Here is a 24748-nt window from a genome sequence, read left to right as displayed (position 1 = left end):
TTGTTCTTATTAAACATTTTTGAATAATTTGTTGCAGACTTTTTTGTAATATTTTACTATTGAGTTTTCCACAACAAACTTGTTTACATTTTTAATTGACTAAAAGGTAAGGCAACGTTGCAAAGGATTTTTGAGTATACTCAACTAATGGGCAGTGAAGTGGAAGTAACAAAACATTTCAAGCTAAATGTAAGGTTCTCTCAACAAAAAATATGTAGTGCTGTTTTATGTTTTCAATCTATATGAACACACAGTTTCCAGTTTATCAAATGTAATAATTTAAGTGTTCTTGACTTAGGTACATGAGCAGCTCTGAATGGTAATGTTAAGTTTGACAAACTAAAGATAGCACTTTGAGTGAACTTCTTAACATACATGACACAACACATTAGCCCTTAGTTGTGAAAACTCAAAAAAGCTTTGCAGCTGGTTGCTTTACTTATTTAAAGTTTTCTCAACCTTTCCTTTTTTTACAGTGTGGATATTGTAATATGGAGCAGCTGTTGTATAGCAGCTCTGACCCAGTTGATGTTAAGCTGCTCAGTCTCACTTAACATTATCAGTCTAATTACCACAGGCGCACAAAAATGAGCTTGTACACTGAAGGGCCGCTTTCACAAAGCGCTGTGGTATTTTGTGAGTGATTGTAATAACCTGCAGCACTAAATTAAATTTGTGTTGTTTTATGGTTTTAATGCTGAAGTCCACTGCTGAGATGGCACAGTGTGTTTTTGAGTTATAGGTCAACATTATAATTTCATCTTTGATAATGTTACAGACTACTCTATTCACACATTTGACACAAGTCAAAATATGACTCTGTTCACATATTTGACACAAGTCAAAATATAAAATAACATACCAGCAGTGCACAGCTAGAATACAGCAACTCTGTTTAACTCTGTCATTAATGGGGGGGGGGGGGGGGGGGGGGATATTGTGTTGGTAATCATATAAATATTTCTGAGATGCTCTCTAAATGGCCTCCATCCATCACTCCTCCTGAGATATAATTTTGCATGTGTCAGGCGTTCACAGTTCATCCACAGTTCTGAGTAAGATCATGACAGGAGGATCATCAGCCACCAGCACGTGCAGAATGCACATAGGCGTGTCTGATCCTCTATGTCTCCAGCACAGCTCCAGGGTCACACCACAGAGTGGGATTCCAGTCGTGGCCTCTGCTGGTCAGATCTTCGAGGGGTAGGACTTACTAATCAGAGCTCTGTGCTGACTGCACCCAGCCAACCAAAGAAGCCCAGGGCCAGCTCGCTGGCCAGGTGGAATGCTGACAGGAGACCCACAGAGACTGCCTGAGGGCAGAAAGCATCCGCGCCGGCTCTCCCAGACCCCTCATCCAGACCAGGGACCTGCACGGAAGTCCCGCAAGAAGCTCCAAGTTATCATTTGTGTGCTGCTGGTGGAGCTATGTGAGAGATTCACCTTCTTTGGCATTGTATGTAACACGATTCTCTTCTGCACTGTGAAGCTGGGCTACGACAACTACCTGGCTGCGACAGTCAACCTGTGCTTTATAGGAGCCAGCACCCTGACCCCTGTGCTGGTTGGGTGGTTTGCAGAAACCTGCTTAGGAAGGAGCAAGGTGCTCTACTTGTGTGCTTTCCTTCATTTCTTTGGTAAGACCCAATGGGATAAATATTCATACATGGATGTGAAACATCTGGGACAGTATTTTTATGATCAGACCAAAGATTAACAATCCAGAGGCCAGTTGTGATGAAATGCTGCTATTTTAAAATTTGTGAGAGAAATATCTCAGTGGAAATGTATTTTCTGTTTTTTTGTAGTGAGCTATTTACATTTTCTATTACTACACAATTTCAAAGAAAAACAAGCAATATCAGTAATTAAATTGTTCAAGTTATAGTTTTATTCATCTTTACTGAACGGTAAAAAATTAACACGGCAGAAGCAAAATCCTCTTACACATTAGTGTTATAAATCATTGAGTGCTAGCTGGCATTATGGCGTCCAGTCTCACCTCTTACCAAATCTTGCTCACTGCTAAACAAATCTAACCTTAGTGTGAGCTCATTTCAAGAGTGTTAGTCATTTTCTTTAGGTGCTTAGTCATGGCTCTGCTCCTGTAAAGTCACACTCGTGATTGAAATCTTGCTGCAAACCGATGCCATGACCTTCACTTGTCATTCTACCTTCTAGGCACAGCCATGCTGCCTGTGGTGGCTTTCCCTTTTGAGGATTTCTACATTGACACCCATCACATGACCCACCATTTGGACCCTCGGGAGCAGCAGATCCTATTCTACACGGGCCTCCTGGCTGCTGCACTGGGCATCGGTGGCATCCGGGCCATTCTCTGTCCCATGGGAGCATACAGTCTGCAGGGCTACAACCAGCACCAGCTACTATCCTTCTTCAACTGGTGGGTGGTGTTGCCTTTGGATACAGTCATTCAGTTAGTCAGCTAATAATCATGCTTGGACAATACTACGTTTTATCTATTTTTTTTTAAGTTTTCCATGATTTCTTATAGTTCAAACATTTTTTGCATGGTGCCAATTTTTTTTAAGAAAAGAAGACTACAATTATTACCCCTATAAGTAGAGCTGGAGGTTGGTATAGAGTTGAGACCATGAATCATTAGAGTATATCATCACATTGGGAGCATAAATCTGCTTTTTTGATTATAAGATGTTTTTTTTTGTTGCAAAAACTGACATTTGAGGGCAGTGCTCTAGGGAAGTCTTTGGAGTTTTAAACATTGAATGGTTCATCCTCTGGGGGAAATGAATGTGCACAGAAAATTACAGAATAATCTGCTCAACCATGTTTAATGCCTATTGAGTATTACTGGAAATTCTGAGCGACACCTATCCATGTTACATATATCCATAAGTAAATCTAATGGAAATATAGCTATTAGTTTTCCAAATAACTTGTACTTCACCAAATTGTTGGTAAGGTTGACATTTTGACCTTAAGTTGGTAAAACTGCTGAATAACCATACCAAAGTGATGAAAATCAGGCCAGTGGTTGTTGGATAGACCAACATCCATTCTTATGCCCTGTGACTTTAGCGGTGCAGATATTGTGTAATTTTCTATTCACTTGCAAGTTAGTTCATGACATCTAAAATCAGTTAGATCATGTCATCATGAAATACCTCATGTCTGATGACTTTGTGTCATATCTGTTTTCATTATGTTTAGGTTCTACTGGTTGGTCAACCTGAACTCCACTGTTGTGTTTCTGGGTATTGCTTACATCCAGCAGTCTGTGGCCAAAAATCTGGGTTTCCTTATACCCTTCACCTCTGTGCTGCTGGCACTCATTGCCATACACATGATGCGCAACAAACTCACCTACAAACCAAAGAAAGGTAACACACGTAGGAAACAAAAAAGACACACAGAAACAGGTATAAATGCTTGCATAGTGTTGCACCTGTTTGCATTTTGATCACACCTAATAAAGACTTCTTCCTGTTTTCACAACAGGGGGATCATTACTGACCACCTTAGGAGTTTTCCTTAACTCCCTCAAGATGTGCTGCCTTCATTATCGCCACCTGAGTGGAGATGTGGCATCTTGGCTGGACCGGGCCAAGGAAAACAACGGTGGCCGTTACAGCGAGACACATGTAGAAAACGTCAAAGTCCTGGCCAAGCTCTTCCCTCTTTATGGTCTTCAGCTGCTGTACAGAGCCTGCGTCACACAGGCACGTCACTGGGAATATAATGGATCTTGATTGCAAAGAATGAAAAAGGATCATCCGCATGTTTTATCATATGTTTCCTACAGATTCCTTCAGGTTACTACATACAGACAATGAACTCAAACCTTCACCTGCACGACCTCCTGTTGCCGATTGGTGCCATGAATGTAATCAGCATTCTGCCTCTGCTGCTGTTGGCCCCACTGATCGAGTGTTTGACGACCTGCTACCTCTCCAAGAATAAAATTCCTCTGGCACCCGTAAAAGTTATTAGTGAGTATTTCCATTCGCACACATTCACATCACTAGTAATGCACTCATCATTTCAGTGCCTTCACCTTAATATTCCTATGTCTTTCTCACTCTTCCACTTCTCTTGTCCTCCCTCTTCCCTCATTATTTTCTTACAACCCCCATTCTGTAGCCCCCTCTTACATCACCCCACCCTGTCCATCCTCCCCTTACAGCTCTGGGCCATGCGTGTGCAGCTCTATCGGTCCTGTTGGCAGGTTTATCTGAGCTGCACAGGAAGGCTTACCCACTGGTGGAGCAGACTCTCTCTGGGAAGGTTCTGCAAGTTTCGTCCATGCCATATTTCCAGCTGGCTCCCCAGTACATCCTACTGGGTCTTGCTGAGGCACTTGTGACCCCTGCATGTGAGTGAGAGGCAGTCCACTAAACACCAGTTCAACTATTTGCGGGTCAAAAGACATCTAGACATCTGGGTTTTTCCCAAACAACTTTAATTTGTTGAATTACATACAAATCAGTTATTAAATGGCTAAGACGTCCTTGTCAGTTGCTGATTTGCAGATAATTGCCTTGTAAATGTAAATATTTCTGCTGTCACTCCTTCCATGGCAGGCTCCCTAATATCTTTCCAGCTGACCCCGAGCCACATTAGAGGAATCTCCCTGCACTTCCTTACTCTGTCATACGGAGGAGGCTGCTTTCTAGGAGCCTTCATCATTCAGCTGCTGTACTTTGCGTCAGGAGGTAAAAACACATTCTTCCATAAACAAATAAATTGAAATAGTTGTTTTTCATTGGAAAGATGCTATCATCAATAATGTAACCACAATGATGCTCAATTACAGGTAACTTCTACCCAAACACACTGCATGATGGGAATCTGGAAAGATTCTTCTTTCTCCTGGCCACACTGATGGCTATAAATACCTTTGTGTTTTGGAGTATATCTGACAGGTACAGTATTATCTTTTACTACCTGGGGAATAAGGAGGAATCTTGTTTAGAAAGAGGAATGAATGCCATCATGTTTAGATTACAGTGAGTGACTTGTGTGCATATCCATTACAGTCTGTTAGTTTCTTGCATATTTTCAACAATTGGTAAAGACTTCTGTGGAATAGCAAAGCAGATTACATCAGGCACAAAAACTACATATTGTACTGCAAGAAACTGCAGTGGATAGTCTGTGATTCTTTTTGACAAACATGAACTCTATTGCTTTAAGAGCTTGTGTAGCATGGCTATTTTCTTGTTATTCGTATTGTTCAGGTACATGGACCTGAGTGTGCGGGGTAAAGCACTGACTACCAGCCCTCTGACTGAAAAGCTGCTGCGATACAAAGCCTGTCTGCGGTTCTATGATACTGTGGATCACTCCTACACAAACGCCTCCATTGAATCCATTTTATGACCAACTTCATAATGATTTCTACACTCTGTGGCGCTGGCGCTGCATGCTGCTATGTCAAAGTTATATTAGTGAAATACATATAATGTAGTTATTGTTTTTTTTTTAAATAATTTGTGCACACGTTTAACATTTAAAGGAAGTGTTATTTTAATTGTGCCAACATAGGCTAAGTATATGATGACTTAATTAATCAGAGCAAAATTGTAAATTTAAAAAATGTTTTAATGTTTAAAATTATATACATATATGCAAATATGAATAAAAGACACAATGAAGACATATCATTAGCATTGCTTGTTTTTATTTTATTTGAGTTTATGTATCAAGATAAAGAAAAGTGATTCTGCAAAGTTATTCTTGCTAAATGGAAACTACACATTTCTGATTAGCTGAATCAAAAAGAAAAACAATCATTGAATATTGTCTTTTGATACTGAGAAAACGATCCAATATAAAAAAAGAAATTCCACATGGTTTCTCTATTTGATTCATAAAACAATTTCTCAATCACTAGAAATGTTTTTTCTTGAAAAATGTGACGAATATTTGACTGATTTTGACTCTGAGTGCATGAATACTACGCTTACTCACACATGCATCGTCCATACTTTTTCTCTATTATAAGTCCTGCAGCTCACATGTATGACAGTGCACTGGTCTAAATGTTGCATATTTTCAGTGTTGAACCTAAATCAACAGAAAACCCAGGATAGAGAGGCTCAGTGAAGGTGGTCTTGACCTGGTGCAACAGTGTCAAGTCCCCAAAGCCAGAAATGCTGTAGAAGCCCAGGTTCCCTGCTTCATAATCAAGGTGCACTCCTACTTTCCGGGACTGGGCCACAGGAATTTGGCCCTTGCGAAGATTATTGTGCCAAAACTCACAGCCAGATGGAGAACAGACTAATTTCCAGGAGAGATTATTGTGACCAAAACAGCATTCTTTCCCTGAACCCCTTCTTTGAATGTGTTTGTATGCAACAGCCACCTCAACAATGCCAACATCCCATTCCACCTCCCAGTAGTGTCTGCCAGTCAGGCCATCTTTGCACAGAGCTTGGTTATGGTAGGTGAATCGATCAGTGTGATCAGGATGGGCCTGGTCACTGCCGCTCCATGATATCTCTCTATTTCCATCAGACAAGCAAAGACATGCTGCAATTGTGTTGGGATCCACCTCCACTCTGGAGTCTGCAGGGAAACATGAAACACTCATTCAGCTGGTGAAGCCTTTATGTATGTTTGTGTGGTTATTTATGAAAAATGAATGAACATCCTACTTACAGGAGCTCAAAAAGTGTGATCTTAATGGTGTTTCCTCATGGTGCCTGGGTGTATTTGACACTGTGATGGACAGAAAAAGCTCTCATCATCTTCTCCCCGTCTGTACAATTAACTGAGCTGCCCAAACTTAATTATAGAAACTGGTCACACTTACCCAAATTTTCCTCAAACTTATTAAACAAATCTTTTTTCATTTGATCGGACACATCTTTCAGTGTATCTTTCTGTGCAATGACAAACTCTGACAGTGTGTGAAATCTTTCATGTGAGACTGTGAACACAGGAAGATCACCCAGGGCCTGGAAACCCTGCACAAAGAAAACAAAGCACATAGTGTTACAATTCAGAGACAAAAATTAAACACAAAATGGTCTAGTTTACATTTCCAAATGCCACAACGATGATCATCACCTGAAGAAACTTAATGGGATACTTCGTGAGTGAGAGCTGGTCGAGTTTATCCTCTCTCCCCCTCAGCTCTGACACGTGTCGCCTCAGTTGTCCATGGAGACTGCTGGTCCAATCCACTCCAGATTTCTCTGCTTCACCAACCTTCTCCCTCATCTCAGAGCACCTCCTCTCCACAGAGCGAACGTACAAACGGATGTGTTCCTGACACAGTCGCTCAAAGTCATCGCACACCTCCCAAGCAGCATCCTTGTTGAGAACATGCAGAGTTTGTTTTTTTTAAATGCCTGATAACGTTTTTAAATGATGGCTCATTTTCAATAGTCCTGGATTATTTAACAGTTCTGTCCATATACTGTAACACATATAAGTGGATTTTTAAACACATGTCAAAAACTCAATTTATTCATAAATTGAGACAGAGGTTACATTTCTAACAGCAAAATAATGTTTATTTTCTAAAGCTTTCTAATTGTGAAAGATTTTTGTGGACTCACTCTTATACAGTCTGCAGCCTGCCTCAGCTCTGTCATTTGCCTTTCTGAAGCCAGCACTTTGTCTTCAATTTCCTGTTTAGTCGTCTCCAGTTTTCTCTGTTAAAACACAAATCCTGGATATTTTCAGAACCTCAGTGGCAGTAAAAGGACAGGCAACAGATGATTTGACCATAGGACTTAATTGAATTACCTGCATTTCACACTTCTCTGCTTCAACTGTTACAGTGTCATGGCCTTTGTGATCATTCATTGCACACAGAAGGCAGATGAACTGCTGATCAGTGCGACAGTAGCTCTCCAGAAGTTTGCCATGATAGCCACATATGCTTTCTTTGATCGGCGTAGACGCAGGAACCAGCTTGTGCTTTTTTAGAGGTGGCACTTCAGAGTGAGGTTGCAGATGAGTCTCACAGTAAGATGCCAAGCACACCAGACAGTTCATGGTGGCTTTTTTTTTTCTCCCTGTACAAGCGTCACACTGCACATCATCAGGTGAAGCAAAGGTTTCCCCAGCAGCAGCATTCTGACTTTTTGTCCTCTTGTGCTCCTCAAACAGATCAGCCAGCAACGTGTTCCTCTTTAGAACAGGCCTGGGGTTGAACGTCTGCCTGCATTGGGGGCAGCTGTAAGTGTCTCTTTCGTTATTTCTATCCCAAAAAGTATTGATACATTTCATACAGAAACTATGGCCACAGGCAGTTGTCACTGGATCGTCAAATAGCTGTAAACAGATGGAGCAGTCGAACAGTTCCTCGTGAGCCATTTTCTTCCGTTCACACTGACAGGGGTTGGTTTCATTTTCACAGTAGGAGTGTCTTGTTGGCAGCCTGCTCTCAGTGGGAGGGCACTAACATTGACTGAACTAAAATATATCAATGCCAGTGTAACAGTCCCTGTTACCACAATTTAAACATTAACAGTTTGTGATCAGTATGTATGAGATACTAATTAATAATTTGCTATTTCTGAGCTTTCAGCTGCACCTCATGGTCTTCATAAGAGAACAGGGTTGGTTCATGTGTCATCATGAGACCCGAGTGTGGACTGATGGTGTCAGGTGACACCCAGTGGTAATTTATGTGTGAGGAGATTGTAAAGTTTCCCCAGTCATTCAATGAAAAAGGTGGACCTTTACTTCATTCACTCACACTGGAAAACTTTCTTTAAAAAATACTTTAAGTTTCACTCAGTGAGTGGATTAACTATGTGTAATGTGAAATGGGTCATCTGCAACAATATCACTATACAATTCCCCTCATGCAATACCCCATAGTGTCTTATCAAATGTTTTAGCATCTTTCAGCTCCTTGTTGGGGAAATTCAGATGAGAAACAAAGAAATAAAAGTCGTTCACAAGAAATGTGTCTCTTTATCATTTATTGGTAAAAAATCAAAGTGTCAGTTCGCAAAAACAGAGTCAAAATATCTCCAAGGAGAGGTCAATGCTCCTAACGCAGAGGTTCAGAAACTGACAAAGAGAAGCAAAGAATTAGCCATTTGTACCCCTAATGATGCCTCTCTGTGTCATTTTCAGTCACATCATCTGCTTTTAGTGGAAAAACTGTAGATAAACCTGTTTGACACTATTTTTTATCAAACAGCAGGCAGGGAACAGACAAAAACAAGGATAAAATGATGGTGAATTTTGGACTTGTTGCTCTGTGTGTAAATACGCAGCTGTTTGCTATCAAGTAATAAATATAAACTGTATAAGGTGAAAAATGTGTCAATGTTGGGTGTATAGTTTGTTGCATTGGTCCCAAGTGGTCTAAAACTCAATTCAGATCTAAAAATAAAGGTTTAACTAGTGAAACATTGTGGGGTTTTTTATCAGCACATTGTTTCATTAACATAATGCATTCCCAGACCTTCTTATACCCCCTATGTGTCAAAAAAGAAAAGAAAAAGGTTTTAATTAGTGGTAACATAAAACAAAAAGTGGTAGACAATCACTGAAGAGAAAGACTGCAACTCTGTTTCACCACTTTTTTAACAAACTTTTAAATGATGATATATTATTACATACTAATTCGATAGCCGATTAAAGTCTTTATAACTTCATATTTACAAATGGTCTATAATGATAACTATACATTTGAATTAATAAAGGACATCCTATTTTAGGTAAATAAAGACATATTTTGTAACTCTAGGCAATTTCACGAGCAAAAAATTATGAGGTAACCAATTAACTGTACATATACCTCTGATTTTGTTCATCATGTTAGAATAACATAAGTGATATTTAATAATAATTGAGACTGAATGCTTTAACATTTTAACTTTTTATTTATTATCACATGCTATTGCTTGTGTTAGTTATGAGGTTTGTTCAACATTTTTATACTATCGTATTGATTACTCAACATTTAACAGTCACAAGCAAAAAAATGCAGTGTTAAGAGTTGAAATAGATTCATTGCATAATAGGAAATATGTAACATATGAAAAAAAACTTTTATTTCACAAAGCTGGCATAAATGTGTTCCTTACATCTGTAGGCTACCACTAATTTCAGCCTTTTCTTTGCTAAATATGTGCATATTAATGATAGCAGACACAGCTATGGAGTAATACTGATTTTTAGCAGTGCACAGCGAGTAAATGTAATGTATTACAGATTCTGCACATAAGCAATTCTGACAGAGGATGCCTTTTACTTTGGAGGCATTATCCTAACTGAAGCTCCTCTGGACACCATGAACCCAGGGTACAGAGGCTGGGAGAATGTGGTCTGCACTCTGTGAAGGGAGATCATTTGACCAGAGTCAGACACGCTGTAGAAGGATAGGTTCCCTGCCTTATGATTCAGATACACTGCTACAGTAGAAGAGCAAGAGACGGATATTTTGGTTTTGACTTCACTGTGCCAAAAGGTACAACCAGAGTTTGAAAGGGAAACGCACCAGGACTGATCAGTGTATCCAAAGCCACACTCTTCCAGCTCTGCCCCTTTATAGCAGACGGCGACCTCAACCCTGGGCCCCCTCCACTCAAACTCCCAGTAGCAAACTCCAGATAAACCTTCAGCACACAACACTTGATCGTATTTTGTAAATCTTTCTGGGTGATATGGGTACCTCTGGGCTTTTTTAATCCAGGTTACCTTGCTGTTTCCCTCAGAGAGCAATAGGTTCTCAAATGCTGTGTTGGGATCCAAACTAAGGGGGCAGGAATCTGAAATGTAGAAGTTATTATTATTCAGTGTGACGACCAGAGGATAATTCAAATGTATTTATGCAAAATAAAGTAACTACTCACACAATGAAAACTCTTGTCTTGTCTTGAGATCAGGATCAGCTTGAACTGAAAACAGAATATATGCTTTTTTTATTATCAGAACAGCACAGACATTTTGGAGGAATTGGCTGATTGCACAACATGACATTATTCCACCAAATTAACATGAAATATTACTTACTTGTCTTAGATATTTCTCCAACAGCCTGTATCATGCTTTCCAGTTTGTCTCTCAAATCAGAAATGGCCTTTGTCACAAAATCAAAAGGCATTTGTAGCTGGATGTTGACGTCAGAGGACAGGTCAGGTTCTGGACAGTCAGACATAGATTGATAGCTCTGAAAACATTTAAAAAGAGAAACACAACATAAACTAGTCTTACACACAAAATAGTGTAGCCTATATATACATATATATGAATATATATTTGTGTATATACTGTATATGTGTGTGTGTGTGTGTGTGTGTGTGTGTGTGTGTGTGTGTGTGTGTGTGTGTGTGTGTGTGTATGTGTGTGTGTGTGTGTGTGTGTGTGTGTGTGTGTGTGTGTGTGTGTGTGTGTGTGTGTGTGTGTGTGTGTGTGTGTGTGTGTGTATACAGTACCAGTCAAAAGTTTGGACACACTTTCTCATACAAATGGATGGGAAGATGTATCCAAACTTTTGACCAGTACTGTATATATATATACACACACACACACATACATATACACATATACATATACATATATTTATTTGTCTGCCTGATCACCTGCAGGAAGTGAATGTGATCCTCAGTGAGTGAGAGCTGCTTCAGTTCATCCTCTCTCTTCCTCAGCTCAGAGATGTCCTTCTCCAGCCGATCCACAAGCGCCTCAGCTCGGCTCATTGCAGCTTTCTCCTGAACTTGAATCAGATCCTTGACAGCAAACCGCCTTTTATCCACCATCAGGAGTATCTCTGCATAGGCTTTCTCGTTTTGATCATCTGCTGCATCTGCAGAACACTGACAGTAAAAAAAAAAAAGTAGGAATAATATCATTACTTGACACTGGACATAATGTGCATTTAACTCAGTTTAATAACATACAGGACAGTTTACCTTCAGTCTTTTCATTTTCTGTCTTAGCTGCCGAAGCTGCTTCTCCTTCTCCTGTTTCCCCTGCTGGTATGTTTGTGTTTTCTTTCCAAATTGTTTCTGAAAAAAAATAAATCGTATTGTTCACTGTTGAATCAATTGGTGCAAAAAACAGTGTTACATTTCACTGACCCAAGAAACAATGCAGTATTTTTGTTTCTTCCTGATTCTCCATGTAATAAATACAGAACATGTAGAACAGGTAGAGATTTTTGAGAGCCGTGAAATAGAATTTTGAATTTGAATTTCCATAATTTACATCAATATGATAATTGCATGTTTACAAGAACTCACTGTGGCCCAAAATACATATTCTTACCTGTTTCTCTTTCCTCTCTGCTGCAGCTGAAACAGTGTCATGACCTTTGTGCTCATCCATCACACAGAGCAGGCAGATGCATTCTCCATCACTTCGACAATAGACTTCCAGCAGCTTGTCATGCTTAGTGCAGATCTTCTCTTGTAAGGAAGCAGAAACTTCCACCAGCTTGTGCCTTTTGAAAGCTGCAGACTCATAGTGGGGCTGCAGGTGAGTTGCACAGTAAGATGCCAGACACACCAGACAAGACTTGACAGCTTTCAGCTTCTTAACAGTGCAGAAATCACACTCCACATCTCCTCGACCGACTTCATCCCTCACAGGAGCAGAGGGCTGTGCCCCAAGTTTCCCTGCCAAATCAGCCAGCACTGTGTTCTTGTTCAGGAAAGGTCTGCTGGGGAAAGTGTGTCTACACTGAGGACAGCTGTAAACACCACCCTGATTCTCCAGGTCCCAACAGCCATTTATACAGTCCATACAGTAGCTGTGGCCACAATGAAGAGTCACAGGATTCTTCAGGATATCCAAGCATATTGAGCAGGATAAAGGATCTGGTTCTTTGCAGCTCGCTGCCATCTATGACTCTTTCACTTTCGTTTACTTGGAAATCAAAAGTTTCTGTTGAGTGGGAGTGACTTAATGTCCTATCATGCTTTCTCTCCTCTTTTAACTAGAAACATCCCTTTCCCCTGATTGTGAAAGTTAGTTACTCCTCAAATAAATCCAATAAACAGTAGCTACAGGAGTGGAAATATTTAAACCCTATTACCTTAAACTGGGAACGCATTGAAATGTCATCATTTAACATCGCAGAGTGGTGAAAACATGAACATAGCTCGTTGGGGAAACTTTTTTTTTTCATATTAGAACATTTGAAGCGACTAAATCAGACTAAACAAGGAGACAGCTTCTAAAATGAAGAAAGCAACAGAGGAAACATTAAGACATGTTTAGACGAGATTTGGGTGGAACGCGAGATTTCTTTGGTCGCCAAGGAAACGTATCTTTGTAGTGTGATGTTTCCTCTGGTCATGTGTGTGCTAAACAGAGAGGATTTCACACGATGGACTTGCCGGAGACGCTCAGAAAACGTTTAGAGGACTTTTCTCGGAATGTCTTATCTGACCAGGGTCGGACTCAGCCTCTCTCAAAAGAGCACGACACGTTTTTGCCCCACGGTAAACTCAAAATGCAGCTGTCGTAATGGACGCATTAGCATTGTAGTAGCTAGCAATACGGAGGGTGGGGTTGACTTTAGAGGTAGATTCTTATGTTTAATGATACTTTTAGCTTTATTTGAGATAAAATCACGTGTTAAACATGTACTGTTTATCTTCACCCTCCATGTCTGTTCTCTTTGGGTCTTTTTCCAGACAAACGGGTTCTGTCCAGTCTGCACCTCCAGATGTCTCTGTTCTTTAACATGTGGTTCTTCCCCCTGTGGTGGATCAGTGAAACTGTGATGCTGCACCTCAAGGTAACTTGGGGAAAATACAGAGGGGAGAGGAGGTGATTGAATGCCTAAAATGAGGAGTCTGAACCAATATAAACTGGAAAACATCCGTAACAACCTCCACCAGCAGATACAGGAAAAGAAGCTTCTGCTCTACTAAATAGCTGAACTGTTTTTACAGCACTCGCCCTGTTTTAATCCTAACACTGGTCATTTCCATACTTTAAAAAAAATCTAACTGGACATTGTTTTTAACTTCTACTGTGTTAGCTGATGTTATAACTTATTGTACAATACACATTTAATTTGTGCACTTGTTACCATTTCTTTGTCTGTATTTACTTTATAAAGTCAGTATTTCAAGTTTCATGTCCTATTTCAAAACTACTTGTCTAATAAACAGATTCTGATCATAATGTGATTATCATTACAAGAAAAATGTAAGAGAATACTAATATTACCAACCTCAACATGACCACAGTGGCTGGTTCTAAACTAAGTCAGTTCAAGTAAAAGTTAATTGTAGTCTAGAATAAACAGACTTGTGTTGTTCTGTTTGAAGAACATGGAGAAAACAAACTTTCAACTACATCTTTATCCTGAAGGAAATCTGGTTTGTAGAAAGGTTTAACACATAGGTGACAGTCACAGGAATAGTCATTTCACCAACCTCTGAAATATGTCTAATGTGTCTGACCAGGAGAAATGCGTCAGTTTATTACAAAAGTGATGACATGTATAAAATTAACATCGAATACTGATACATGTGATAAATGACTGTGAATGACAGTTGGTGAGTTATTTGTTTTTAGTTTTTTTTTTTTAACCAGCATTCATTTTAATGGTTAGGTTTAGATCTGGGAACCAGTGAGAACGTTTGCATAAATCACATGAATCTAAACTCAGTTCATTTAACTGCATTGTTGTGAATGTCATTTCTACCAGTATCCTGCCTTGCCAGAGTACTACAAGTTCATCCTTGTCACTGTCCTCATCCTGATGACTCTGATTGAGGCCATTAGACTGTATCTTGGTTACGCTGGGAACCTGCAAGAAAAGGTAGCGTCACTCATACATAGATGATGTAGTTGATGTAGAATGAATCAACACAAAACACACAAATGAAGAGAACATTTACTCCAGTGTGTGAAAGGCAGAGATTCAAATAATGACTGTGTTTGTGGAAGGTCCCAGAGTTAGCTGGATTTTGGCTGCTGAGCATCCTGCTGCAGTTCCCACTAATCCTGTTTCAGCTCTTCAATGAAGCTATTCTCATACAGCCCCTGGAGAGAGGCGTTCACATTGTTCTCGCCATTTTCATACTCACACAGGTATGATTAAAATCCTTTTATAGACTGACTTTTGTGGTTTTACCAGGTGACCTTGTAAATGTGTTTCTAGCTTTTATTTGGTGATTGTCATTGATTTAAATTTTTTATTTTTTCACTCCCAAATGGTCCAGGCCCTTTCTGGATTTGTGGCGCTCCGGAACATGGTCAGACACACAGAAAGCCAATTTCATCTCCGACAGTTTGACTGAATTCTCAAGATCTGACTTCCGTCCTGCATCAGGACACAACTACCAGACTCAGAGACTGGCAACAAACACATCACTTTTGTATTGCACGTAGCAAAAAGAGAAATTTCCAGCCCACGACTGATTATTAAAGTGAAAAAAGTTTTTGTATTTTATTGTACATTGTATTATTGTTTTTGCAGTGTTTCAAATAAATAAAATCTACATTGCAAGCAGCCTATGTATCATGTATTGGGCAGCAAATGTACACCATCACAGACTTTGTGATGCTGTACTCTGACAATCCAAGCATGACGGTTTGTCATGATCAGTCTTGTCCTTACCAATATCAACATTGTAGGAAATAAACATTCACATTGTACAAAAAATAATTTTTAAAGAGTTTATAAAATTGTATTAAAAGTTTAAAGGAGACATATTATTAAACATCAAACCAAATATTGCCATTTGAAAGTTCTTTTTAAGACTTTTGCGAATGGATTTCATTTCTCTTCTTTCCATATGACACAAGTTTGACCTGCATCATATTATCTGTGAATGGGATGATTATATCCCAGCATATCTGTTTAAGTTCTAGTGAAAAACATGTTCCTCTTCATTCATCAGAAGAGGTTTACTTCACTTGCCAGAGACTAGATCGAATAAAAAAATCAGTATGTAGAGCCCACATTATAAATATTGTTGCCTACAGTGGGGCAGACTGTGATGGTCGTGTGATCATAGATTCCTCAGGAGCCATACTTAATAGGCTTTCTCCCTCAGAGCGATATTGCTTGATGTCCTTAGCCTGAAGCCTACCAAGGGCAACACCTGTGTGGATCTGTGGACGTGAAGGTTCCAGCTTCTTGAAGCCTGAAGTCTTTAACAGATGGGGTAAATTGCCCTTTTGCCTTCCGTCTTCTAAAGTCCCCCTGAAGAAATGTAGAAAATAAATGGAGCACATTAAAGAGATATAATACATAATGCTTGTCTTTTATCACCATTGTATTAAGATGACCATATCATACATCATTAACATAACATTATTTCCCAGTCTTTAAACTGGAATGGCAACGTAATTGAATGAAGAGATACACACCGACAGACACATGGAGAATGGGTGGATCAGTGACAAAAGGTGACCCAAGTGATCAAGAGAAATCACAATAAAAATGAATTAACCTGTTTCCTTGTAGGTCTGTGCCTCTCTGTGCAGGTACAAACAGACTGCTGTGTGGTTCACTTTGTCTCAGGGGGATGTCAGGGGTGAGATCTCTCTGGTTCTGCTCTCCATATGGTACACACGTCAACAATGACAAGCCAACTAAATAAGTAAAGAAGAGCAAGAGATTAAGTTAGCTAAATGTGATCAAGGATCCTTTTGTAATTGTGCCCCCACAAAAATCATAGTTTCAGTATGAACTATATAACATGAGAGCATATGAAAGGGCAACCTTCTGGGGAATCTCTTTCCTGCTCCTCAGTCTGCTGATTGGTTTTGTTTATGTCAAAATGTGAGTTGGACGAATCCTCACGCACAAAGAAACGTTCTGACACCCGAAAAGAATTTCTTTCTCTGTAGATATGCTGGCTGTTGAACTTGTCAGTAGTGAAGCTTGACAGCAGGCGCTTTGTTGGAACAACGTCTGGGATCATCTTGACAAATATGGATGAAGGAGACCTGCCACAGAGGAGATGTAAAACATGCTGGATCTGAACATACTTCAACTTCAAGTACAGTAGTTCAGCACTGGATACAATTTCACAGTGAGGTTTACCTGTAAGGTACTGCAACGGAGGGTGGCAGCCCTGAAAGAGTGAGATGAGACACAGAGCTAAGGCAGCTTGAACTGACAGAGATGACAAAACTTTTGACTTTTTAAAATTAATCTGATGTAGCATTCAGTTCCATCTGGAAGTACTGTATATGTAAACCAAACCTCTGAAAACTTTACAGGAAACGAGGGACTGTCTGGGGCAGGGATGCTGCTGCTGTGTGGAGTGTATGAAATTCGGTGGAAGGACAGCACTTAGGTGCAGCAGCTGAGAAGAGAATCCCCACTGTCCTGAGTTCATCCCTGTTTTTTCTGTGAAGGCAAGCCAAACACACTGTTCACGGTAACACCAGACCTCCTAATGTCTTGATGGCTGAAAATATTTCTGCCTTTACTTGCAGGAGATTGTCTATGCATGGGGCGTGTAAAGTAATACTTCAAATATTTTGCAAGTCTCTACCAAACCTCCTCTGTATGTAGAAGTTAAAAAGCAACATGATTAACCATTCCCTACAAGGCTGTAAAGACAATTTTAGGAAGGCTGAGTCTACTAAATATAGAGTATGTTACCTGTGCAAGTTGTCATAGCTGTGCATGTGCTGTGATGTGGACATGGTTTTGCTCGGCGATGCAGGTATGCAGGCTTCATGTCTCCAACACAATCACCCTGAAACACAAAACATCACATTTTTGCTCAGTTTGCTTTAGGTGCCATGGTAATGGTTGGCAAATACATATTCCCATTGTATCATTCAAAAAAAAGAGATGAATGGTGTATGTGATCACATGTGTATAACTAGCCAATAATGTGTCATTGTGGGTTACCAAACATATGGTGAGTATAAGGGTATTTGGTGAGTGAGTGAATCTGGATGGCTCAGTATGGTCATGTTTACCTTGACAGGCTCACAGCCCTGCCACAGGGTCACCTGACTGATCTCCCCAGGCTGAGCAGTGGCAGCAGGAATCACATTTTTTCTCATTGGATTGTTTACCTTCACAAACAAAGGAATATTATCAGTAACAGCTCAGGAAATCCTCTCCTTTCTTTAACTCTCTACTCTACTTCATACCTGCCATTTCTTCTTATGTTTTTCAACTGGCCTCTCTCTGACACTCTCTTTAACTGTGTTGTCATGGTGAAGGTTAGACTCCTGTGAAGACCATTCAGTCATCAGACTTTGTTTAAAGTCAGTAACACATTAACCAGTTACGTGTGTGCACTGATTAATGCGTCATTTTGTCTCTTACAATATGTTTGATGCTGGTTTGTTATTCCTTACTCTCTCTGGGTGCAGCCTGTTCCTCTCTTTGCGACTCCTCAAGCGTTTCTTTTTCTTCTTCACTGGAGTTTGCTGTGGAGGAAAGCAGCAGCACATACTAAAATGACACATCATGACACATGTTTCATAATTGTTTTTTATAATGGATCCCATGAATTACTTGATCCAAATATGATATTCCCGTCATAAAAACAATAAAGCATTAATATGTGTTAAACTATTATTCTGCTGGAGAGTAGACTGTCAGTATACCTCAGTTTGCTGCTGGTTGACCAAATGAACTGGGAGTCCATCAGAATCTGAACTATTTGAACCACTGGTGCTGTAAAAGCAAAAAAAAAAAAAAAAAAAAAAAAACCAAAAGTTGACATTCAAGCTGAATGGCACAATACCATTACTAATCATGGCATGCACAAATGGTGTGTACTAAAGCTGAGCATTATCTTGATGTACAGTACGTTTATCAGTAAATAAAATGAACAATGCAAAGCTTTTTTCAGGTTTATCGATAATTTGGAAACATGGTTGGCATTTGTATTTTAATGTAAAAACATTCTAATTACAAATAAACAAAACTTAAATACCTGGTTTCCAAATCAGAGACAGAGAAGTTACAGTCAGTGCCCAAATCTTTGCCAAGCCTCTCTTTGACCTCCTTTCTCAACAATGCTGCCAGTTCTGTCAGACAATAAGCGGTCTGAAAAAGACATGCACAGGGGAGACAAAGAAACTCATTTGAATATCAGAGTTAAAAAATCAAGCATTAAAAAAACAGTTTTTCTGGACCGTGGAAAATCAGACATGCTGCTTAATATCTCACCTTCGTTGGGTCAGGGTCACAGTAGTCCAGCAAGCTATCACAAAAGCAAAAGCCCAGGGACTTCAGGTCTCGAGTAGTAAAATGAGTTCCCCTCCTGTCACCTAATTCAAACATACGATAGACTTTCATACATGAGAAATGCAAGCATACACGTATAAACACGCAAAATCAGAAGTCTAAACTCACCCAGAGTGGAGCCTCCAAAGGTGGCCTCCATCGTGTAGCTGTTTCTGATGCCAAGTTTCCACATGGCGATTCGCCCTGTTCCCTCTTTGCTCTTCTGCACCCGAAACTTACAGCTCTTGAAGGAGAACTAAAGAAAAAGATGATGTGTAAATAAATACCAAGGAATATATAGTGGAAAACATAATCTGTATTAAGTAGTAGAAGTAGTAGATGTGTTGTGTGTAAAAATTGTATCCAATACACTGCTCGCAAGCGCTTGCAAGCAAATTAAAATGTAAAAAAAAATAAAAAATAATAATAATGACTGTAGAATGGAAACTTGTAATTCTCAAAAGTCAGCAAACATGTTCAATATAGATATATCAATCAATATAGATTTAACAAAGTCAAATCAGGGGATTTACCTTGTTCCTGGCATTCTTACTCATCATCAGTGGAAAGACTCTCTCATGAAGCTTCAGTGAAGCATCACCTTGGTTGTTACAACCGTACATGAAGACGTTGTTTTTACGGTTGTGGCCATGAAAGTCACAGTAAAGAACTACGTCCGTCTCAGCCATCAGTCTGGGGAAAATACAGAATAACAGGGGTAGAATTCAGAATTATAATAAATAAATAAAATAGCCTTAAAACACCTGACCTGTACAATCCTAATAATTTACTGGACAAATATACATATGCATTATTTACATAAACTGGGGAAAAAGAAAGAAAGACAGAAAAAACTACTGAAAACACTAAATTGCCACAGAATTGTAAGATGCAGATGTGTCCTGTCGCACTTTTCCACCAAGTTGTAGGTGTGCCAAACACAGGGAAAGGAATCCCTGAGCAATGTCTTGTAATTTCTGTTGAGGTCCCTGCCTGCCAGAGAGCAGCGGTAATTGCCCACTACCACACCATCTGGGTTCAGCATGGGCACCACCTGCAGCACAAAAGAGGGAAAACAATAGATAAACGCAGAAACTACCATAGTAAGTATCCAAAAATTATATAATTCTGCAGAAATGTCTCTATCTCTGTGTTTGACATTGTTTGATAGCAGTATGGAGAATTACCACATACATTAACACACAAGACAACCTTATCGTTCTATTCATCCACGATCTACTTCATAAATTACTATTAACACATATAATAAATTGAAATATATTAAAGCACAGTGATCATGTTAATAAGGCAGATTGGAGACTGTGAGCTTGAACTACTAACCTTAAAAACAAAAGTGTCCCTGAGTAGCTGAGCATCAGCTGAGTCCCCGAGCAGGAAGTCCAGGAACCCCTCCATCATCCAGGACCCATTGGTTTCTCCAGGGTGCACTCGGGCCGTCACCACCACAGCTTTCTTGGTGTTGCCCTCCACTTTGCTGGCCCCCCGGGACGTTATTGTCACCACATACACTGCATTCCCAGCAAGGCTGTGGCACAACACCCGCAACTTACAGTATGACGCAACTGCTGGGTCAGAGGAAATGCGCCTGAGATAGCGCTGCAGGTGTGAATAAGTGTAGGGGTAGCAGTGGGCAAGGTAACAAGTGTCTGATTCATGCGGGAACTGGAGAGTCCAGGTGAGTGAGTACAGGGCGATGGTGTCGTTGTTGTTGTCCTTTGTATTCTAAACAGAGAAAGAGAGACAGATGAGGCTATTAAAGTGAGCTTTAAAAAATGATGATCCTAATTTTGTGAAGTTATGCTGTTCTGATCTTATACAAGTGCTAAAGGACCACAACATTCTCTGCATGTTTCAATTTAAAAAACATTTGAGTTCATTAAAATAACTTCCTTGTTCCTTTATTGATCTGACTTTCCAGTTGATTTTAAGGTCTTGAGTCACTGTCTTTTCATTTACAGCACTGCAGAGAGTTCAGGTTAATAAAAACTAAAAAAGTATAAAGTATTTTTTATTATTTTAAGCAAGCGAGGTTTTCTGACAGCAATAACAAATGTTATAGCCCGAGAGGTCCATTCAGTTTCAATTTGAGTCAATCCCCTTCCCTTGTTCTCTTGCTTAGGCCCAGAAGAGTTCACTGCTTGAATACATAAAAATAATCACTTTCTTAAGGTAAAATATCAAGGTAAGAAATGTGTTTTTACCTGCATTATCATGTAGTGATAACACAGCTTTGCAGTTAGACATAAAGATGATTAAATACTCACTGATATGAATTACAGATTTGAAACAGCTTCAAATGATCTGCAACTCGAATTTAGTTCCTTTCTCACATAAACTGAAAATGATTGCTGTTAGAAAGTTTGGACATAGGCTAGCAAATATAAATGTATTGTTTTACTTTAACTTTGCCTAAAACATTAGTCCAGTTGAGACACCTCAACTCATGTTGGTATCGAGCCACCTACCTGTTTGTAGTTGCGGTAGTATCTGATATTAGAGCCGGTTCGTTGCCATCCAACACCTTTCTCCTTGGCAGCCCTCTCAGAGTAGAGGAGTGGTCTCATCCCCTGAGAATACAGGCTGCTGCTCTTCATCAGGTTGACGATGGTGAAGCGGTAGGTCACTCCAGCCTTCATGTTCCTGACCCTGAAGTAAAACCACTGTGTGTGCTTTCTGGTGTACATGTCTGTGCGCAGGGTGAGCTCATAGTCATAGACACCTCTGGAGAGGGTAGAAATATGAACAGAGGGATAAAGAGAGAAAGAGTACTTTGCCAAAAGCTGCAGTAAAAACTAAATTAAATTGTTGAAAAGCTGTAACACTGTAGAGACTCACACTTGCACAGCCTTCTGAAGGTTCCCACTCTCAAATCTCGACTCAAACTCTAGGGGAAGGTCTGTTTGATTGGTGTCATAAAATGTGGCGTTCTTAATGGGCCCCCTGGATCCTCCGACACGAGAGCAGGTGAAAAACGGATGCTTAGTGGCTTAAAAGAGTGAGAACAACAGGAAAAAGGGTTCATATTGAATGCTAAATTGGTCAAAAACACAACTTTTAATAAAAACTGACTTCTTCATTGTTGTTCAGAGCTCAGTGGATTGAATCTAGTGTATCTAGAAAATGACTAATTGTTTACATCTGGTGTAACACTGTTGAAGGAAGACACTGAAGCTTCTTACTGGCCCACCATAATCCAGTGATATATAAAACGAGAACAAAGACTGCAGCAACAACTAGGTGGTGATATCAACATGAACTAAGCAACTCAAGCATCAAAGAGTTGTAGAGGGTTGAGTTTGCAGTCCAGGTTCATGATCTTACTGTACATTCAGAAGCATTTGTTGACAGAGACACTAACGTAATGACATCTTGTTCTGCATAACCATACCATGTAACCTGGTGGTGCAATAAAAGAAGAGAATTCTGCCTTTGGTGTCAGAATTTACCATGGTCTATGCAGTATACCACTTTCCCCCTCTCCTCTCCAGCAGGCATGGGTGTTCTCTCATGTCCTGTGGGCTGGTAGAAAGGCTCTGGCTCTGGGGGCTCCCACTCTATAACACAACAACGCTTACAAATGTAAAATGGGTTAAAATGAACTTTTCAACTTTGTTTTGATTGTATGTTTTGTTCCTTTTTCTTTTTACATAACACCCTTTGTGCATATCAGTAACATACATGATAATGTAAAGGTCTAAATAATATTTAATATTACCTATATGATGTATAACGTCGCTGATGACTTCACACTCTGTGGGCCAACGGGGGCGGGAGACAGATGGGAAGTTAACCAGGTCCAGTGGTGCCCTGAGACTCAAAATAGGTCGGTTGCCATCAAAGTCTATTAGCAGCTGCTTCGTCCGCAGTGTCTGACATAGGTCTATGGATACTGAGTGGGGACATGAATCACCTTCAATTAACTGTTCTTTTATGCTCATGTTCATTCATTGGTACATTATGAGTTTACATTTTTCATCAGGTCAGCCTCACCTAGACAGAACAAGCTTGTTCATTTGACCAAAGGATTATACTGAACCTGATTGCTGTAGTTATCTGTGTCACAAAGGAGCTCCAGTTTAAAAACTAATGTGCTAGCACTATAGGGATGAAATCCAACACATACATTCAATGTTGAGCAAATCTCCCACTTTTTTGAACTGTTAACCCAACAGGCCAACCCAATTGGTACCTACACAAGCACAAGTGTACACTACAGTAAATGGGCCAGCAGAATGGTACCAAATCAGGCAGAATAGCAACATACTGATCTTAGTCAAGCTATTTTAAAACTTTCACACTCACATCTCATTAAATTAATTCTAAATACACTAAATACACAATTGATCCAAATGCCAATGTGGAAAATAGCTTACACTGCCTCCTCCCTGCTAATTCCTCTTCGTCTTCATCTGTGTTGTCAGAGTCAGATTTGTCCATCTGGAAGGAGTTCCACCAATTCCTGATAGCAGAGACAGCCATGGTTGACGATTTCTCGGCCTGACTGGGAAAATATAAGTCATCAGTCTTGTTTCTCCTTTCCAAATTAGAACTGTATTTTCTCGGCTACTCTTGTTACATGAAATAACCACAAACCTCTAAACCCCCTCTAACAAACATATGTTACCATCATGCAACAACATGTATGTGATTATCAGCTATTATAAATGTGAGTCTTCCAACAAATGCAAGCAACAGAATAGATGAAGCTCTTCACATCTCATAATATTTAAAGATCCCCTTGAGACATATATTAATATTATGTTTTTTTAAAAACTGGAACAATATTGTGTCTTATTTTCCACAAAAAAAAGTGGAAATTACCATATTACAACCATTAAAGTGAGTCTACAAATATGCAAATATATTTAATTACAAAAGTTTGATTACTTCACAGAATAGGTGAAGCCTATTCTCAAGGTTTCAACAGATGAATGACTAATGTCAAACCCTGCACACACGTAGTTCAGCATAATGAAGCTCAAAAATAAAACTGTTGGAACAAGAAGAAAAACATACTGCTGAGTGGAGGGGGGACTTTTAACTTTTTCAGGAGGATGAAACTCTTATTCTGTTGCTCACTTGAAAGCTATTTAAGGTTACATACAACATAGACAAATATTAGCAATATTGGGTACCTGCTGAGCTGATACTGGCCAACAATAACTGATGTGATCATTTGTACCTTTTACAGCCTGAAAGAAATACAAAATAACGACCAAACTCACATGAGGAGTAGTGGGAGTTGGATCTCCAACAGGCATCTTCGACTGTCTCTCTGCCTAAATGGAAATTTTCGATGAAGTCTCTTTTGCTATTCAATATAACAGTTAACGTTTCCCCTAATTTGCTCAGACACCCACGTTTAGCGCGTCTTCAAATCATTATTTCACCTTTTAAAGTCAACTTTAAACAACTCTCATTGGCACTCGGCAATGCTAACAAGCTTTATCGTGTGTTGTAAACATTCTCATTAGCTTAATTTGCTACCACGCTGTCTTCCATTGGTTCAACGATAATTTTTTGCGGTTATTATCCATGTCTGGCAGAAACTTACCTCGCTTACATCTAAACGACACTACCTTGGCTAAATTTCAATAGTTT

The 24748-nt window shown here is 39.6% G+C and overlaps 5 protein-coding genes across 5 annotated transcripts; 2 read left to right on the top strand and 3 right to left on the bottom strand.

The window, feature by feature from the left end:
* Positions 1-1063: 1063 nt before the first annotated feature.
* On the top strand, positions 1064-5361 carry slc15a5 (solute carrier family 15 member 5). Its single transcript, XM_062420869.1, has 10 exons — positions 1064-1187; positions 1245-1637; positions 2182-2404; positions 3193-3362; positions 3481-3701; positions 3785-3971; positions 4166-4354; positions 4563-4694; positions 4796-4904; positions 5220-5361. Exons 1-10 carry the CDS (start codon positions 1064-1066, stop codon positions 5359-5361), a joined length of 1890 nt encoding a protein of 629 aa, XP_062276853.1.
* Positions 5362-5790: 429 nt separating this feature from the next.
* LOC133982332 (E3 ubiquitin/ISG15 ligase TRIM25-like) lies at positions 5791-8310 on the bottom strand. The gene is made up of 6 exons (XM_062421333.1): positions 7738-8310; positions 7548-7643; positions 7054-7299; positions 6797-6950; positions 6643-6702; positions 5791-6549 (listed from the first exon to the last, which is right to left on the bottom strand). The coding sequence occupies exons 1-6, from the start codon at positions 8308-8310 to the stop codon at positions 6020-6022; spliced, it is 1659 nt and encodes a 552-aa protein (XP_062277317.1). The 3' UTR covers positions 5791-6019.
* Positions 8311-9862: 1552 nt separating this feature from the next.
* LOC133982566 (E3 ubiquitin/ISG15 ligase TRIM25-like) lies at positions 9863-12798 on the bottom strand. Its single transcript, XM_062421631.1, has 6 exons — positions 12223-12798; positions 11868-11963; positions 11538-11771; positions 10969-11125; positions 10809-10853; positions 9863-10724 (listed from the first exon to the last, which is right to left on the bottom strand). Exons 1-6 carry the CDS (start codon positions 12796-12798, stop codon positions 10204-10206), a joined length of 1629 nt encoding a protein of 542 aa, XP_062277615.1. The 3' UTR covers positions 9863-10203.
* Positions 12799-13122: 324 nt separating this feature from the next.
* Positions 13123-15317, top strand: tmem17 (transmembrane protein 17). Its single transcript, XM_062421637.1, has 5 exons — positions 13123-13400; positions 13596-13699; positions 14621-14734; positions 14863-15006; positions 15138-15317. The coding sequence occupies exons 1-5, from the start codon at positions 13286-13288 to the stop codon at positions 15213-15215; spliced, it is 555 nt and encodes a 184-aa protein (XP_062277621.1). The 5' UTR covers positions 13123-13285; the 3' UTR covers positions 15216-15317.
* Positions 15318-15897: 580 nt separating this feature from the next.
* Positions 15898-24408, bottom strand: agbl2 (AGBL carboxypeptidase 2). The gene is made up of 22 exons (XM_062420868.1): positions 24373-24408; positions 23521-23644; positions 22863-23036; positions 22594-22701; positions 21983-22133; positions 21613-21868; positions 20468-20869; positions 20038-20180; positions 19660-19819; positions 19256-19382; positions 19070-19170; positions 18834-18946; positions 18502-18571; positions 18218-18321; positions 18040-18145; positions 17863-17961; positions 17537-17633; positions 17132-17278; positions 16970-17000; positions 16646-16872; positions 16374-16515; positions 15898-16123 (listed from the first exon to the last, which is right to left on the bottom strand). Exons 1-22 carry the CDS (start codon positions 24406-24408, stop codon positions 15898-15900), a joined length of 3144 nt encoding a protein of 1047 aa, XP_062276852.1.
* Positions 24409-24748: the final 340 nt, after the last annotated feature.

The sequence above is a fragment of the Scomber scombrus genome, chromosome 6 (genome assembly GCF_963691925.1).
Source record: "Scomber scombrus chromosome 6, fScoSco1.1, whole genome shotgun sequence".
Classification (NCBI taxonomy): domain Eukaryota; kingdom Metazoa; phylum Chordata; class Actinopteri; order Scombriformes; family Scombridae; genus Scomber; species Scomber scombrus.
The sequence above is the reverse complement of the archived record's forward strand: the minus strand, read 5'-3'. Positions and strand labels throughout refer to the sequence as shown.